The following is a 16,177-nucleotide window of genomic DNA, read 5'->3' as shown; positions in this document are numbered from 1 at the left end:
TACGCCACGTAGACCAAAACCACCGCGGATTAAGTCGAGGGGGTAATTCGTCCGGTTTGCATAGTTGGGGGTAAAGAATGTCCGGTTTTGTAGTTCAAGGGTGCAATACGGTTGACCGCGATAATTAGGGGGGTAATTCGTACTTTTTCCTACAAAATGTGACCAACAAACCGTTCATCATAAATGTAACAACATTTTGACTAGAAGCTAAGGGCCTGTTTGGTTGATACCCTGAGTACCATGCCTGAGAAAATTGCATGCCTGGCAGGCATAGAAGAAGCTGATGAAGATGGCCTGGTCAGGCAGCCTGACATTTTACTTGTTTGGGTTGTGACATTTTACTTGTTTGGTTGTGTACCTTTGCCTGAGAGGAAGAAACATGATTAGGATCTGGATGAGAACCGCTAAGTCAGGTACTAATTATAATTAGAAGGAGGGAAAAAGAAGGGATAAAAGAGGCAAAATTGCATCGTTCCTCCAAATAAATCAATGTAGTACCCAGCTTTTGATAAACAAATCACTTGTATACATCATGAAGGGAAAACAGAACGGTAAAACACAAGAAAAAAAAAATCCCTAAATCCACGCATCTAGCAAAACCTGCAACAATTTCTTTCAGCTGGTTGGCAATTGATTCAATCAAACAAACCATGAAAGCCTTCAGTGTCTTGCACGGTATCAGATCTGGAATGGCTGCAGTGCCTGCTTCCTTCCCGTGCTTCACGCGAACGGCGGATACAACAGAGCGAAGCAGCAGGATGCAGAGGGATCCGGCGAGTCAGCCTCTTCCTCGGTGAATCCAGCAAGGATGGAGGTGGCTGATTCACATGACGGCGATGGAGACAACAACTGCAGCAGCTCCGCGTGACGATGGCGGCGGCGGCGGCGGCGGGGGCACGCGTGTGGCTGTTGAAATCCTATCGTTCTCTCCAGATAGAAGAAGAAGATTACGGTGGTAAGTGGATTCGCCTGGAGCTCAGGCGACCTATTTGGCTCAGGCTAACGACGTGCGGGAGGACATCAAGCCAGGCGTGGAATCTTGAGTCCCAGGGAGACAACCAAAGAACCTCGCGTTATACTCAGGCTAGTATCGGGTCAGGCAATTTCTTCCCAGGGCAGCAACCAAACAGGCCCTAAGTCTATGACATACAAATCCAATAGATATTAAAGTGTGTTGTATCATAACTGTGCTAACCAACTAAAGTCTAGACTAATAAATTATGATATATCAAAGCTTTGGCGTGGCAACGTTTGATAGACAATCAAACAACTTCTGCATGCCCTAACTCTTTTTTTTTTAAGGAAATGCCCTAACTCTTGATATTTTCGTCCTATAAAATTGATATTTAGTACTTGTCGGTGATATGGGCCCGGGGGTATCATGTTTAGAGGGAGGAGGCTGCCCCCCCAATGCCACGTGGCCCTCCCCCAAGGGGAGTCGGGCCCGAGGTAGGGTGGCGGCCACTCCTTCCCAAAGACTAGTCGGAGGAGGCTACCCCCCGATGCCATGTGACCCTCCCCGGAGGGGAGTCAGGCCCGAGGTGGGGTGGCGGCCACTCCTTCCCAAAGACTAGTCGGAGGAGGTTGTCCCCCGATGCCACGTGGCCCTCCCCCGAGGGGGGAGTTAGGCCCGAGGTAGGGTGGCGGCCACTCCTTCCTAGAGACTGGATGAAGGAGACTGCCCCCCGATGCCACGTGGCCCTCCCCTGAGGGGAGTCAGGCCCGAGGTGGGGCGGCGGCCACTCCCTGGCCAAGACTAGAGGGAGAAGGCTGCCCCAGGCGCCACGTGGCCCTCCCTCGAGGAGGGATCGGGCCCGAGGTCGGGCAGCGGCGGCCCCCTCCCGTGACTAGGGGTCAGGCTCCCCCGACCCCCTCTTTAGGTCACCACGTACAGGTGCCCACCTACCCGTATTTATGGTGACCCGAGCAGTCGCGCCAATGCGGCTTGCAGTGTACTCAACCGGTCTGTGACCGGTCGAATGACTGATGGGACTGACTAGTGTGCCTGTGCGCTGCTCGTGTGTTAGGCGGCATGCAGCCTGACATATCCCATCAAATAATGATGGTGAGAGGTTCTCATCATCTTATCCCAGCTGGAGTCGGTCCTCCCGCTCTGGTTAAAGCTAGGCTCCCTTTTCCCGGTGTAATAGGAGCCCAGAAGTTTTCACCCATTAAATGGTGAATGACATGGGCGCTCCCCGTGTCAGGCGGCATGGTGTGGTAGGCCCCACGACCAAGGCGACGTGTATACAACTTCCAAGTTAAGGAACAAGACAGGCATTTAATGCAAAGATGGTAATATTTCTCGAGGAAGTTAGGTTGTTGGGCCTATTTGGTATCCCCTTGAACTATAAAAGGAGGACCTTGCCTACCGAGAAAAGGGACGACGCTCAGTAAACCTGAACTCTAGGAGAAGAAGAGCGAGAGTGCTCTCCGTAGTTTAGGAACCCTTGTAACACTCAACCATAATCCCAAACACAGGAGTAGGGTATTACGCTTCTCAGCGGCCCGAACCTGTATAAACCCCTTTTATCTCATCGTCTTTGGAGGATTGAACCCCCTCAAGATCACACAGCTTCGCTCACCAAGCCCTCGAATCTCACCCGCTGCCCCCGGCCGAACTCACAAAGGGGGGCCTCACGGTTCCCTGATGGAGGAGTTCATTCTTCGACAGTACTCTATTTGTTCTAAAATATAAGAGATATTGGGCGGATCTGACATATCCTAGTACTACGAATCTGGACAGATTCGACTCTCCCGTATTTTTTGGATGGAGAGAATATATAACTTCGTATCAAACTTGTGGTTACAAGAAATATTTCATATTATTCCCTTCGTCTCATAAAAAATCAACATAATACCGGGTATTGACATATCATAATACTATAAATTTAAACCAACATGTAACCCATTCAATTTTATGTTATTTTTAACGAGATGGAGGGAGTAATATTTTAGAACGGGTATGGTGGATTTTTTTTTTTTTAGAAAAAGCACTCGTGTTCCAAGTCCCAACTCGGTCTTCCCCAGTTCCATCTGTCCACACACTCCACAGCAACAGGCTGCAGCCTGCACAACAGTGCTTGTGTAGTTGTGTCGCGTGTGTGTCTGAGAGAGAGATCAGAGATGAGGGCGGGCGGGTTGACTGGGAGAGTAGACCAGGAAGTCGTCTTCACTGAAAGTCCGTGGAATGCCGCGTCCCTCCATCGAAAGCGAGAGGGGCCCCGCCCTACACTGCCAAACGTCCCTCTCCCCCAGGGCCCCACCACCCCTTGAACCAAAAAAAAAAAAGAAAATCTCTCGCCTACGCCTAGTAGGGATTAGTAGTAGTAGTACTACTCCTCGTCGTCGTCGTCCTCGCCTTCTCTTTTGACGGCCTGCCTCCCCTCCCCTCCCTCCTCTGCCCCCCGCGTCCAAGTCTTCCTTCTCCCACCATCGTCGTAACTATCTCGTTGTTCATTCGCCTCCTCCGCTCCTCGTCTTCGGGTGTGCGGGCTCCCTTCCTCCTGCTTCTTCAGGTGAGACGAGCTCTGCTTTTTAATTCTTGTTCTTGTGCCTTGGTGTGTTCTTGTGGGGCTTTATTTGGGGGTGTACAGTGGATATGATCTTCGTGAGTGGTTTTGCGGTTTAGTGTTCTTGGAGCGCAGGAGGATCTCCCGGACCCGGAATTGTTATGCAAGGATGGAGAGGTGAATTTCGGGGGTGCTGGTAGAGTGGTAGTACGGCGATGGAATTAGGGGAGAGGAATTCTGTTCGTATTGCTGCTGTTGTTGTTGCCGATGCGTGGGTTTCTTGAGGAGGACCAAGGGTTCGTCCAGGACTCATCCGCTTGGGGATTTTTGATGATCATACGCGAATCATTTCGAGTGGCGGAGAAGGGCGGCCGGAGTGCCTGACCACTTTTGGTGCGAGATCGAAGAGAAAAGATAGTGTTTGTTTGTTTGGATGGTGGTGGTGCCTTCTTTTGGGGGATATTTTTTTCCTCGTTAGATTTTTTTCGCAACAAAAGTAGGGCGCCTTTTTGAGACACGAGAGAAGCCGAGATATTAAAATTAGAGACCTTTTGATCGCTCTAAAATAGAATTGATTGAGGCATAGAACGATGGTTTTGTGTGTTAGAACCTGCTTCCAGTAGACGATTCTTTGTTACTCGTTCTCATTCATGCATCTACTTGTTCTTCCTTTTGCCTATCTTAATAATTAGAAAGTTTACCGCTTGTGTGATTTGCTTTGTCTAAGGTGGGGATCAGTTCTCTACTGATGTAGTGATGTTGGCTGCTTACAGTTGGGATTCTTTGATGTTGTTGTTACTATCATAAATTAAGTCACAATTTCCATCGTACTAGGATAATTATACTGTGGCACACTAACTTTCAGGCTAGAGCATCGTATGTTTACCTGTAATTTCGTGACATGGTGTTATTGATTCTTGCAGGCGACTGCTAATTTTGAAGTGCCATTTCTCATCGTCAAGGAGAGGTGGCATTAATCCGCAGCAAGTGCTCGATGACAGATCATTATTATGCTCCTCTGAGGCTTATTCTTCTCTTGATATTGAGTGCCACCTGTTTTGGCTCTGAACTTGATGTTCAGTGCTTGAAAACCATATTCCAGTCAGTGACCGATCCCAATGGTATACTCAAATCCTCATGGAGTTTTGTCAACAACGGCACCCCTGGTTACATCTGCAAATTTACTGGGGTGGAATGTTGGCATCCAGATGAGAACCGAGTTCTTTCTTTGCGTCTCGGCAACCTTGGTCTTCAGGGTCCATTTCCTGCAGGCCTTCAGAACTGTACTAGTATGACTGGGCTAGATCTGTCGAGTAACAACTTTACAGGACTCATTCCTCAGGACATCTCCCAGCAAATACCATACTTGACATCACTGGACCTCTCCTACAATAGGTTTTCAGGCCAAATCCCAGTAAATATTTCAAATATGACATATTTAAACACACTCAATCTCCAACATAACCAGTTCACTGGTCAAATTCCACTGCAGTTCAATCTTCTTGGTCGGTTAACATCATTCAATGTTGCAGAGAACCGACTATCAGGGCCTATTCCAAATAATCTAAATAAATTTCCGTCATCAAATTTTGCTGGTAATCAAGGCCTTTGTGGGCTACCATTGGATGGCTGCCAAGCTTCAGCAAAGAGCAAGAACAATGCAGCAATCATTGGAGCTGTTGTTGGTGTTGTAGTTGTGATCATAATTGGCGTAATAATCGTATTCTTTTGTCTGCGGAAATTACCAGCCAAGAAGCCAAAGGTCGAGGAAGAAAATAAGTGGGCAAAGAGTATCAAAGGAACTAAAACCATCAAGGTGAAAATACCCTACTATTACTATTTATTTCCCTTTTCTTTTATAATACAAAAGAAATTTTGTGTAACATTATTCGTAAAAGAAGCTAACGTAAACTTCTTACTGTCATGGCCTTTTCAATTATTCAGGTTTCTATGTTCGAGAATCCAGTTTCAAAGATGAAACTAAGCGATCTTATGAAGGCTACCAATGAATTTTGCAAAGAGAACATCATAGGTACTGGGAGAACAGGAACTATGTACAGGGCAGTGCTACCTGATGGTTCTTTTCTTGCTGTCAAAAGGCTACAAGATTCTCAACATTCTGAAACTCAATTCACGTCGGAGATGAAGACACTTGGCCAAGTAAGGCATCGCAACTTAGTTCCTCTCCTAGGATTTTGCATTGCTAAGAGGGAGAGGTTGTTGGTGTACAAGCACATGCCGAAAGGTTCACTCTATGATCAGTTAAATCAAGAAGAAGGCAAAGACTGTAAGATGGATTGGACTCTGAGGTTAAGAATCGGCATTGGTGCAGCAAAAGGTCTTGCGTATCTTCATCACACTTGCAATCCTCGAGTCCTTCACCGCAATATAAGCTCCAAGTGCATCCTCCTAGATGAGGACTACGAACCAAAGATATCAGATTTTGGACTTGCTAGGCTTATGAATCCAATAGACACCCACCTTAGCACCTTTGTTAATGGAGAATTTGGAGATCTTGGTTATGTGGCACCAGAGTATGCACGTACTCTGGTGGCCACGCCAAAGGGTGATGTGTACAGCTTCGGTGTTGTTCTTCTTGAGCTTATCACCGGCGAGAGGCCTACTCATGTTTCAACTGCACCGGAGAATTTCAGAGGGAGCCTAGTAGAGTGGATCAACTACCTATCAAACAATGCCCTCCTCCAAGATGCCGTTGACAAGTCATTGATAGGGAAGGGCAGTGACGGCGAGCTAATGCAATTTCTGAAAGTCGCATGTTCTTGCACAATTTCCACTCCAAAGGAGAGACCGACAATGTTTGAGGTCTATCAGCTCCTCAGAGCCATTGGAGAAAAGTACCATTTCTCGGCGGAGGATGACTTGATGATGCTGCCACCTCTAAGCACAGATGGAGAAACCCTTGACGAGCTCATTGTTGCCCAGTAACTGCAAACCCAATGTTCCACAGAAGGCAACCAAGTGGAGGTTGTTTCTTCTGCGCGTCATTACCATGCTTAGATGAGTGAGGTGGCTTTACATGATGTACTATTAAGTAGTATCAGTATACTGCATCCGCTGTATAATTTTTGTAGCTTGTTGTTATCTACCATTGGGAGGTGCTAGCAGCAGCAATGATGATCTTTCACTCAACCGATATGGGGATGGGGTATTAACTACTCCTAATAGTAGTTTGCTCCTCATGTGATGGGAATATGCCATATTGGCATTTATTCAGTCATTTTTCATGATGTCATTTGTACTTACGCCACGGGATGAGGAATACTGAACGTCAAAATGTGTGGAATGCCACCTTATGATGTCTTCCAGCCAAAGTGCACCTGAGTATGCAAGCAAACTTGGGAATTTCATTATTTCAACTTGCAGTGTAAGAGTAGTGGGTCATTGTCTTTTGTAAATGTAGTATAGCTTTTGCTGGTTGAAACTATTTTTTTTCTTGGTCTATAAAAGCTTCTTTTCATGCTAGCCACTTCTATTGTTGAAATATGCAGAAATATCAAGATTAAAGAAAAGAATGGTGTAGGAATATTGCAAATTAAGCAGAGTTATTTTTAGCTTATAAAAACATGTCACCTTTATTTGGTCAAAACTCTTGCCTGGTCTTAAAGGGCCGTGTGCGTTCCAGGGAAATTCATGGACTTTTGTAGTGGTTATCTGGTTGATGCATCTGGAAATACTGATATTGATGGGAAAAAATGCTCCTCTTTTAAGTCGTTTTTTTTTCTTGGTGGGGGTGGTCCAGAAAACCTCTTACACGTATGAACACCGGTCAAAATTTTTGACTTCAACGAATGTTATATCTGGAATCATCAAGATTACTGATAAAAAATACCTGCAAGAAATATTAATGAAAAATCAAGGCGTATGCATACCGATTGCTAGATAGCGTTGCTTTGGTGCTCTCTACGGGTATTATTATACCACTAGTATTATTAGGAGTAAATTAATAACTAATATACTTTTTCATTTATGTTTTTTCTTGGCTAAATCGATCTATGATCACCCATTACGCTGGCATCGCTCATGTTTCATGAAAAAACAAAAAAGAAAAAAAGGTTTAGTCACTGCTAAATGATGATTATACCCCTTCGCACCCTTTTACATTTCTACTACTATTAACTAGGGTGGTTGTATAAATAGATCTGAACCCTTCGATCAAATGAGATCAATAGTTCGGATTATTTTCTAATACATGTAGAGAGTACCGTAATGAGGCTCTTGCTAGAAGTATTTCGCTGCTATTTATTTAGTGGACACATAAAACTTTTGCTCTCTGAAAAAATTTCACATGTGACTTCAGAAGCAGCATAAAGTTTACGGGCTTGTTCGGTTTGTAGGATTTTTCAAAACGTACGAATAGGAAAAACATAAAATAGTATAAAAATACAAGTGCAAACCTAAGAATTGAAAAACATAGGAAACTTTACTATGGTTGTGTAGCAAACAATACAATGGATTGAAAACATTGGGTTAGAGTGGATTATATTTTTCTTTGTTTTCCCATAAAAGTGGAGGGATAGAAAATTTTCATCTGGTGCATTCCTTTGAAACGAACGATAGTGCACTGTCCATTCCGAAGGACTATATATTACTGTACTTTTCCTTCACAATAAGCCCTAGCAGTGCAAGCCACGCTTGGCTTGGCGTGCCTTCAGCCTATTCCAACAAGGATTTTGGACCAAAATTCATCTCTAGGTCACCCACCCCACAGTGCTGTACCCACGTCTTCCTCCTCATCCTAATCCCCACGCCGCTTTTCTCGGCTTTTCATCCCCACACGCTGATTCTCGCCAGACCGCCTCTTTCCTCTCCCCTCTCCACCTCACCGACGGCGGTGGCGGCGTCCTCGATGGCGGAGGCGGCGCGGTGGCCTCGCTGGCGGAGGTCCTCGAGGCGGCGGCTCAGATCTGGACGGACGGCGACGCGGCGGCACACGTGGCGGCGGCGGCGGCTCGGTCGACGACGGCAACCTCGGCGGTTGCCTCGTCGTCCTCCGCAGATCTGGAGCGGCGCACGCGGTGGTGGTGGTGGTGGTCGTCGTCGTCGCCACCGACGCGCCGTCGTCGTCGCCGCCGACGCCGCGTCGTCGTTGCCCGCGGTGGCGCACGCCATCCCCGCCAGCCCGACTCTCCCTCTTCCCGGCGCGCCGCCTACCCCAACGTCGAGCGGCGGCGACATCCTCGGGACCTGGCGAAGAAGCGGCGGCGGCTGCGCAGATTTGGAGCGTCCTCGCCGTCCTCAACGACGGCGGCGGCGCCGCGGATCTGAAGACGTGGCGGCGGTGGCGCGTCCTCGCCCCGCCCTCCTCACCGACGGCGGCGGTGGCGTGTCCTCGCCCCACCCTCTTCACCGGCGACGGTGGCGTGGATTGGAGCTGGCCTCGGAGTCGCGCGTTCTCGTCCTCGCATCTCTCATCAGTGGGCCCCGCGCTCTACTTTTTAAGCGAGGTTCTCGTTCCTTCGCTGGTAACCGAAGAAGCTATTGAAGCTATGGGACACACAAACTTTTTTTGCCAGCGAGGACGAAGGAACGCTCCATGTAGACGAAGTAACGCCCACTGTGAAGGGCCTTACAATCCCCTTTTAAATTTTTTTTACAATAACCTGCAGCAGAAGTTTTCCAAATTAAAAGGCAGGATAATAAATGGTTAACAAAATTCTAGATCGAACGAACATCGTTTTCATATAAGTGGCATCTTTTTTTTTCTTTTTACCATTTTAATTAATTTATTTATATATAAAATTTAATTTTTCTAATTCCGTTCCTTGCCTATATTATGATTGCCACTAAATAGTTAAAATCTATAAATATGGAAATTCCTAAGTGACCTGCAAATCACTTCTGTAAAAATGGCATTGTTTCGGATCATTTCCATCACAGTTTTTATTACCCATCCGTTCCATATTGTAAGGCTTTCTAACATTGCTTATATTTATATTTATGTTAATGAATTTAGACACATACATATAGCATTGCAATGCTAGTTATGGAAAAACATTTTTAAAACTGATAAAAAATGGTTAAAGCAGGAACATAAAGCATCTGTGAGTGTTGGGTTCGGCGGTGAGCCTCCCCCAACAGTGTTGCGAACCAAAGCGAGGTTTTTTCGCGGGTCTCAGAAGGGGAAGCAGCCAAGCTTTTCCCGCGTCCCGCGACGAGGGTTTTGGGTCCGCCGCCACCCACCGCCGCCGCCGCCCGCCAGGTATGCGTCTCCCTAATTCCCCATCTTGATTAGGGATTTATAATAGTCTCTTTGTGGGGATGGGGGAAAAGTACTTCGCATTTCACCTGCATGTTTAGCATTCAGCCAGGTCCCCTAGTTTTCTTTTTTTTGGGGATGAAAATGTTGATCCGATGTGAAGTTTTTAGGAATTATTTTTAGTTTTTTAGGCAAATCTGTTGCACCATGAGGTCTTATCTTTCATTATCTGTTTTTCCTGCTTTTATTTACACTGAACAACAAAAAAGGTAGTAGTATATACTTGTAAGATTTATGCGCTTTTGTTCGGGAAAATATGTAGTGCAAACCACATATGTAGTGGAAACATGGAAACTACCGTTGGATCGAGAAATGGACGTCCGAGATTCGTCCACGTGACCATGAGTTAAAATTTATTTAACTCCTAGTAAAATTTTAACTCATGAGTGAATCTGCGAGTTAAATTTTAACTCAGGGTGACGTGGACGAATCTCGAACGTTCATTTCTCGATCCAACGGTAGTTTTCAAGTTTTCACTACATATGTGGTTTGCACTAGATATTTTCCCCTTTTGTTCTGAACTAATCATGATACCTTTGGATGAACTTTGTAGATTTTTTTTACTACCGGCTTTTACTAAACTTGCACACATTAATTTTCAGTTCGAAAGCTTGAGAGATAGATGGAAGGCGAGGATGAGTCTCCTTCTCCTGGAGAGAATGAGTTGCCTTTGTGGGGGCATGTTAAGATATTGGATGGGTTCGCTCCTCGCTGTGGAACAAACATGAGGTTCCTATGCGACTATTGCAGTTGTGTCTTTCGTGGAAGCTATTCCACAGTGAAGGCACATTTGCTTAAAATTTCTAAACAAGGTGTTCCAGCTTGCCCAGGAGTGACCTTCAATATCTTAATGAAACTATCCAGTGAAGTTGATGCAGCAGAAGATTCAATTCTAATCCAGGTGCGTAAAAAAAGGAATGTAACAGAATCTTGTAGCAGTGACTATTCTGGTGACGAACCAGAATCTTGTAGTAGTGACTATTCTGGTGACGCACCGTGTATGGGCAAAGTTATTGTACAAGCGAAAAGAAAGAAGAGCAGAGCTGAATGTCGAGATAACTTCGATGCTCAGTTTGCAAGAATGTTCTATTCTTCAGGTTACTACCTTAAACTTAAAAACTTGTATATTTTCCTTTTGGGAACATGCATAAGTTTGCACATAACAGGGTACTCTGTTTATGTTGTATCCATCGCCCTTCACTTTTTGTTTTATCTTAGCAGGCTTGTCCTTCAACTCTGCAAGGGACCCATACTTCCGGAGTTCATTTTCTTTTATTTTGAAGAATATTATTCCTGGTTATGTTCCTCCTGATTGCAAAAGGTTGAAGACAACTCTTCTGCAAAAAGAAAGGGCTCGCATTGAAGACTTACTAAAACCCATCAAAAGCATGTGGAGGAAGGCAGGTGTGACGATAGTTTCTGATGGTTGGTCAGATATTCGACAGCGCTCACTTGTCAACATTCTGGCTGTCAATGAATGTGGACCCATTTTTCTGCAAGCAATTAACAATGAAGATGAGGTGAATACAAAGGAGTACATTGCAGAGAAGCTCATTGCTGTTATTGAAGAGGTTGGTCCAGAAAATGTTGTCCAAGTGATCACAGATAATGATCCTGTTTGCAGAGCTGCTGGGCTGCTGATTGAAGAAAAATACGATCACATCCAATGGATGCCTTGTATTGCTCATACTTTAAGTCTTGCCTTGAAGGATGTTTTTTCTCCTAACAATACTGGAGATGTTGCCTTCAAAGATAGCCATTGGATTTCTGAAGTTGTAGAGGATGCAATTATGATCAAGAATTTCATAATAAATCATACCATGATATCATCTATACTGAGTGAGTTCAGTAAGTTGAAGATTCTTGCTATTTCGAACACAAGATTCGCTTCAGATCTTGTTATGTTAAAGAGGTTTCGGCTGATCAAGCAATCTCTAATAATGTTGGTCATCAGTGACAAGTGGTGGCCGGTTTACTGTAATGATAACATGGAGCAAGCACAGCTTGTGAAGTACAAGCTTACTGATAACTCGTGGTGGAAACAAGTTGATTACATTCTTTCTTTCACTGAGCCTATATATTCGATGATGCGCGTGACAGACACTGAAGAGCCACGCCTTCATCTTATCAATGAAATGTGGAATACTATGGTCGAGAAGGTAAAGGCTGCCATTTATAAGCATGAATCAAGAGAGCCTGAAGAGGAGTCAGCATTTTACTCTGTTGTGCATGGCATTCTAGAAGATTGGTGGAGCAGGAGCAAAACTCCGCTCCAGTGTTTGGCGCACTCACTAAATCCAAGGTGAATCTTGCTTTGTAGTTACCAAGTGATTTGTATTCCTGAAGCCATTATTTGATATATATGCCTCTTTGTGGTCTCTTTTGTAGGTATTACAGTGACAGCTGGATTAATCAAGCTGCTAATCGTCTACCCCCACATAGAGATGCTGAGATTTCTCGAGTGAGGAATAATTGCTGGAGGAAATTGTTTTTTACTACAGACAACTTGAGAACTGTCAAGTCAGAATATGGAGAGTTTGCTCTTCTGGGAACAAAACATTTTAGCTTGAATTCAAGAGCTGATAGGGATAAACTTGACCCCAAGATGTGGTGGGCGACCCATGGAACTTCAGCACAGGCAGTTCAGAGTTTGGCTTTCAAGCTTCTCAGCCAACCTGTTTCATCTTCTTGCTGCCAGAGGAACTGGAGAACTTACGATTCTATTCGCGACATCGTGAGGGACAAACTCCGTCCTAAATGGGCCGATGATTTGGTTTTTGTGCACAACAATTTGCGGCTTCTATCAAGAAGATCAGAAGAATATCATACAGACCGAGAGGCAAGGTACTGGGATGTAGGAGACGACAACTTTAAATCATTGGGTGGTGCTGGCATCCTTGAGTCTGCTAACCTCTCTCTTGATGAACCGTAGTTCGAGCTTGCCATGATAGAAAACATCGTGTGATGAAGAAAACCAAATGGAAATCAAGACAGAAGCTTAGCTTAGCTAAGCTACCCATGCTTCAACTTGTCTGGCGTTTTGAACTCCCAGATAACCCCTGTAATCGAGTATGTTTTGGCTAAGAACATGCAAGACTAGAGCTAGGTAGACTTATGGGATGTTTGGCTGTGTAAGCTGGATGGTGCTGTTGATCAATGTTGGTGGAGGGCAATTGAACTTTCTTTACCTGGCTAATTGGCAGCTAATCTGCCAGATTTTTGCAACTTGCAAGGATGATATTTTTTGTCCATGTTGATTTGCATGTACAGTAGCATATCTCTATTACTAGAATATAGCAACACCCACTCTTCTAGCATTTAAAATTTACTCCATGTTTCATATTATAGGTTGCTTTGTATTCTTTTTCTAGTAATTTTTTTTAAGTTTGATCAAATTTATGGAAAAAATACAACGATAGATTCAACACAAAACAAACATATTATTAAAATATATTGAATTTTACTTTTAGTGAAATTAATTTAGTGTTATAAATTTTGCTAGATTTTGATAATATGAAAATGTTTTATTAGGAAAAATGTCAAAGCGACTTAAAACGTGAAACGGAGGTAGTATGTCGAAACGTAGCAATTTCTACAGCTACCCTCTCATCTTAACCAATTACAACAATCTCTCATTTAATTTTTCCCATCTATTACCTCATCTCAACTACCTCCATCCCAAAATATAAACATTTGGATATGAATCTGAACACATAGTTATCTAAATTTAAAGCTAAATATGTTTATATTTTGGGACGGAGGGGGTATCTGGGGATGGCTAATTGGCGCGCGCGCCAGCTAGCACTCCCTCCCCTCGCGCTAGCTTTTCTTTTTCGCAATTTTCCTTTTTCGCTTTTACTTGATTTTTTGTTAATCTTCTACACACGTTTTTTCAAATCTTTAAGTTGAAAGTTTTTAAATCTTTAACTTGAAAGTTTTCAAATCTTAGCTTAAAAGGTTTTCAAATCTTAACTTGAAAGGTTTTCAAATCTGGACTTAAAAGTTTTCAATTTTGAGTTGAAAATTTTCAAATCTCAAGTTAAAAGTTTTAATTTTCAAATCTCAAGTTAAAAGTTTTTAAATCTTAAATTGAAAGTTTTCAAATCTTAAATTTAATTTGAAAGTTCTAAATTGGACTTTAAAGTTTGCAAATTTGTAGTGAAAAGGAAAATAATGTTTTGGAAAAAAAAAGTTTATCTTGATTGGCCTAATTTATACTACCTCCATTTCAGGACATAAGACTTTCTAGCATTGCCCACATTTATATATAATGAATCTAGGCAAACATATATCTCTAGATTCATTAATATATATATATATGTGGGCAATGCTAGCAAGTCTTATAATATGAAATGGAGGAAGTAGAAACTAATTACGTATAAAAATTAAGTTAATCACGCTGTCAGGGTTATGGATACCACATACCTAATAGTAGTTGACTAAATCTCGGCACGACTCACCACATACCATATCCTATACGGAAACAACCTGCGGATATAGGAAGAGTTCCGGATAAGGAAAGACAACCAGAGTTCTATATGGAAACGACAAGGACTACTCTGATTGTATCCATATTGGTTTACCTAGTTCTATTTGTACAAGGGACACCTATGGGTATAAATACAAGACTCCCTAGGAGGAAAGGGGACACACCCACCATAGAAGAGACAATCAACACCCACCACAATCTACGGAACAATAGATCAAGACAGAAGATCAACATACAAGCCAATATACGCTAAGACAAGCCGCCGGGTATCGACATCAGAGATATGCCTGGATCGACCCTATCCGGAACCTACAGAGGCCGGCCGTAGGGACGCGTTGTCTCTGATCTCGCCGGGCATGAACTCGAGGAAGAAGACTACCCTGATGTCGACTATGAGTCAGATCTTCAGACCGCCATGTCGATAACAGTTAGATATGCTACCCAAATATTGTACTGGTGTGATTATGATGGATAAGAGCAATGACCGGCTTCGACCAACAGGATGTAGGGTTATTACCCGATAATTCAGGGGCCCGAACCTGTATAAAAATCCCTGTCTCCATCTCTTTTACCTCAATCTCGCATATATCATGGTACCGACGATCTCCATACCATGCAAATACCGGAATCGCGACATCAAACGTTGTTAGTGGCGCGCCAGGTAGGGGATTTTGGTGCTTTAGGATTTCGACGAGATGGGTTCAAAAAGATGGATTCTTCAACAATAAGCTACTCGACTACTTCGAACCAGGGAGATCCAACCCAGCCAAAGTACGTCCCCCAACGAGATCTGAACCATCGTCGTCGATAATTCGATCCGGCGAGATCGACCAAGATGTCACCGCCGCGGGTTTCGAGACTTTCAGCCGAGTCCGATTGCTTTGAGACCGAGCGCTTGATTGTTCCGTCTCAGACACAAAGTGCTACTGACAAAACAGAATACTACTACATGTCGCCTGTATCCGTGGTCGGATTGGATCGATCTCAAGTGCAGCAGCCGGACAGCCAAGCGAGAAGACGGCTGACTACATCACGTGTTGACACATACTCCGTATGTCAGCATGCATACAGTGGGACCGATGTACAGTATTGCATGGTGTGTACCGAAGAGCTGAGCTATCTCAGCCATAGGTATGCATACATACGTACATAGGCATGCCATCTACACGTGCCAATCGCTGAGGACAATTCAGTTTGGCTAAAAGGTAATTAGTGGATTGATTTATTAATTAATCTATTAATTTCATAGATACATCCGGCATGTATCTACAAAGGTATACAATATTTTATCTGCAATTTATCATATCTATTCAGATCATACAGCATTGTCAGATCTATAATTTATTATGTTTACCTACAATATATTTTTTATACAATATCTGTTGCGCGGGTGTCCCCGATGTTAAATCGACTACGATCTAATGCTGAGGGCTCGCTCTGTCTTCTTCTGTATAAATCATGCTTGTTTACGGTCTACATAATGCCTGGTATTTACATCTGCTCGTTATATCCTGATAATACTAGAAGATCCATGCAATTTTTTAGTACATACTCGATATTCTCCGCTATATGTCTTGTCTTCTAGAAAATATTTTTCAGGAACAATTGAGCACTCGAATAGTTTGTGGTCGAGTACACCGTATTATCGAGAACAACCTCGACAAATGCAGAGTCGTCGCGCCCAACCTACCAACGAAGACCGACGACCTATCTCATAGCACCGGCCATGGCTGGACTACTCGAGAAAAGGTTGTTAACGGATAGTTCCTCGCGAACGCCGTCGGCTTGATCACCCGACATGATTGCGAATGGACGTCCGGATATGCTACAAGTTGGGTGTGTGAGTCATGCTGGCCATATGAGATGCACATGTAATAAACCAACTCTAGCACTTCCATT

The 16,177-nt window shown here is 43.9% G+C and overlaps 2 protein-coding genes across 5 annotated transcripts; both read left to right on the top strand.

Moving 5' to 3' along the window:
* Positions 1–3,402: 3,402 nt before the first annotated feature.
* LOC4338797 (probably inactive leucine-rich repeat receptor-like protein kinase At5g48380) lies at positions 3,403–6,838 on the top strand. The gene is made up of 3 exons (XM_015784870.2): positions 3,403–3,518; positions 4,436–5,328; positions 5,457–6,838. Exons 2-3 carry the CDS (start codon positions 4,507–4,509, stop codon positions 6,456–6,458), a joined length of 1,824 nt encoding a protein of 607 aa, XP_015640356.1. The 5' UTR covers positions 3,403–3,518; positions 4,436–4,506; the 3' UTR covers positions 6,459–6,838.
* A 1,310-nt stretch (positions 6,839–8,148) lies between these two features.
* LOC4338796 (putative transcriptional regulator tpeD) lies at positions 8,149–13,014 on the top strand. 4 transcript variants are annotated; one of them, XM_066310786.1, is made up of 5 exons: positions 8,149–9,077; positions 9,560–9,732; positions 10,392–10,886; positions 11,011–12,091; positions 12,178–13,014. In XM_066310786.1, exons 3-5 carry the CDS (start codon positions 10,412–10,414, stop codon positions 12,719–12,721), a joined length of 2,100 nt encoding a protein of 699 aa, XP_066166883.1. In that variant the 5' UTR covers positions 8,149–9,077; positions 9,560–9,732; positions 10,392–10,411; the 3' UTR covers positions 12,722–13,014. The 4 variants fall into 4 exon arrangements, with proteins under 4 accessions (XP_066166883.1, XP_015639585.1, XP_015639584.1 ...); XM_066310785.1 differs by having other exon boundaries at positions 8,316–9,077; positions 11,008–12,091; XM_015784099.3 differs by having other exon boundaries at positions 8,149–9,732.
* Positions 13,015–16,177: the final 3,163 nt, after the last annotated feature.

This window comes from Oryza sativa, chromosome 5 (assembly GCF_034140825.1).
Source record: "Oryza sativa Japonica Group chromosome 5, ASM3414082v1".
NCBI lineage: Eukaryota > Viridiplantae > Streptophyta > Magnoliopsida > Poales > Poaceae > Oryza > Oryza sativa.
This window is presented reverse-complemented; position numbering and strand designations above follow the sequence as displayed.

What these genes read in the sequence shown, in the direction of transcription:
- LOC4338797 (XM_015784870.2), top strand. Translation starts at nt 4,507, where the DNA reads ATGACAGATCATTATTATGCTCCTCTGAGGCTTATTCTTCTCTTGATA. An exon ending in AAGGAACTAAAACCATCAAG is followed by an intron (nt 5,329 to 5,456) that starts GTGAAAATACCC and finishes TCAATTATTCAG; the next exon opens with GTTTCTATGTTCGAGAATCC.
- LOC4338796 (XM_015784098.3), top strand. Translation starts at nt 10,412, where the DNA reads ATGGAAGGCGAGGATGAGTCTCCTTCTCCTGGAGAGAATGAGTTGCCT. An exon ending in AAGAATGTTCTATTCTTCAG is followed by an intron (nt 10,887 to 11,007) that starts GTTACTACCTTA and finishes GTTTTATCTTAG; the next exon opens with CAGGCTTGTCCTTCAACTCT. An exon ending in GCGCACTCACTAAATCCAAG is followed by an intron (nt 12,092 to 12,177) that starts GTGAATCTTGCT and finishes TCTCTTTTGTAG; the next exon opens with GTATTACAGTGACAGCTGGA.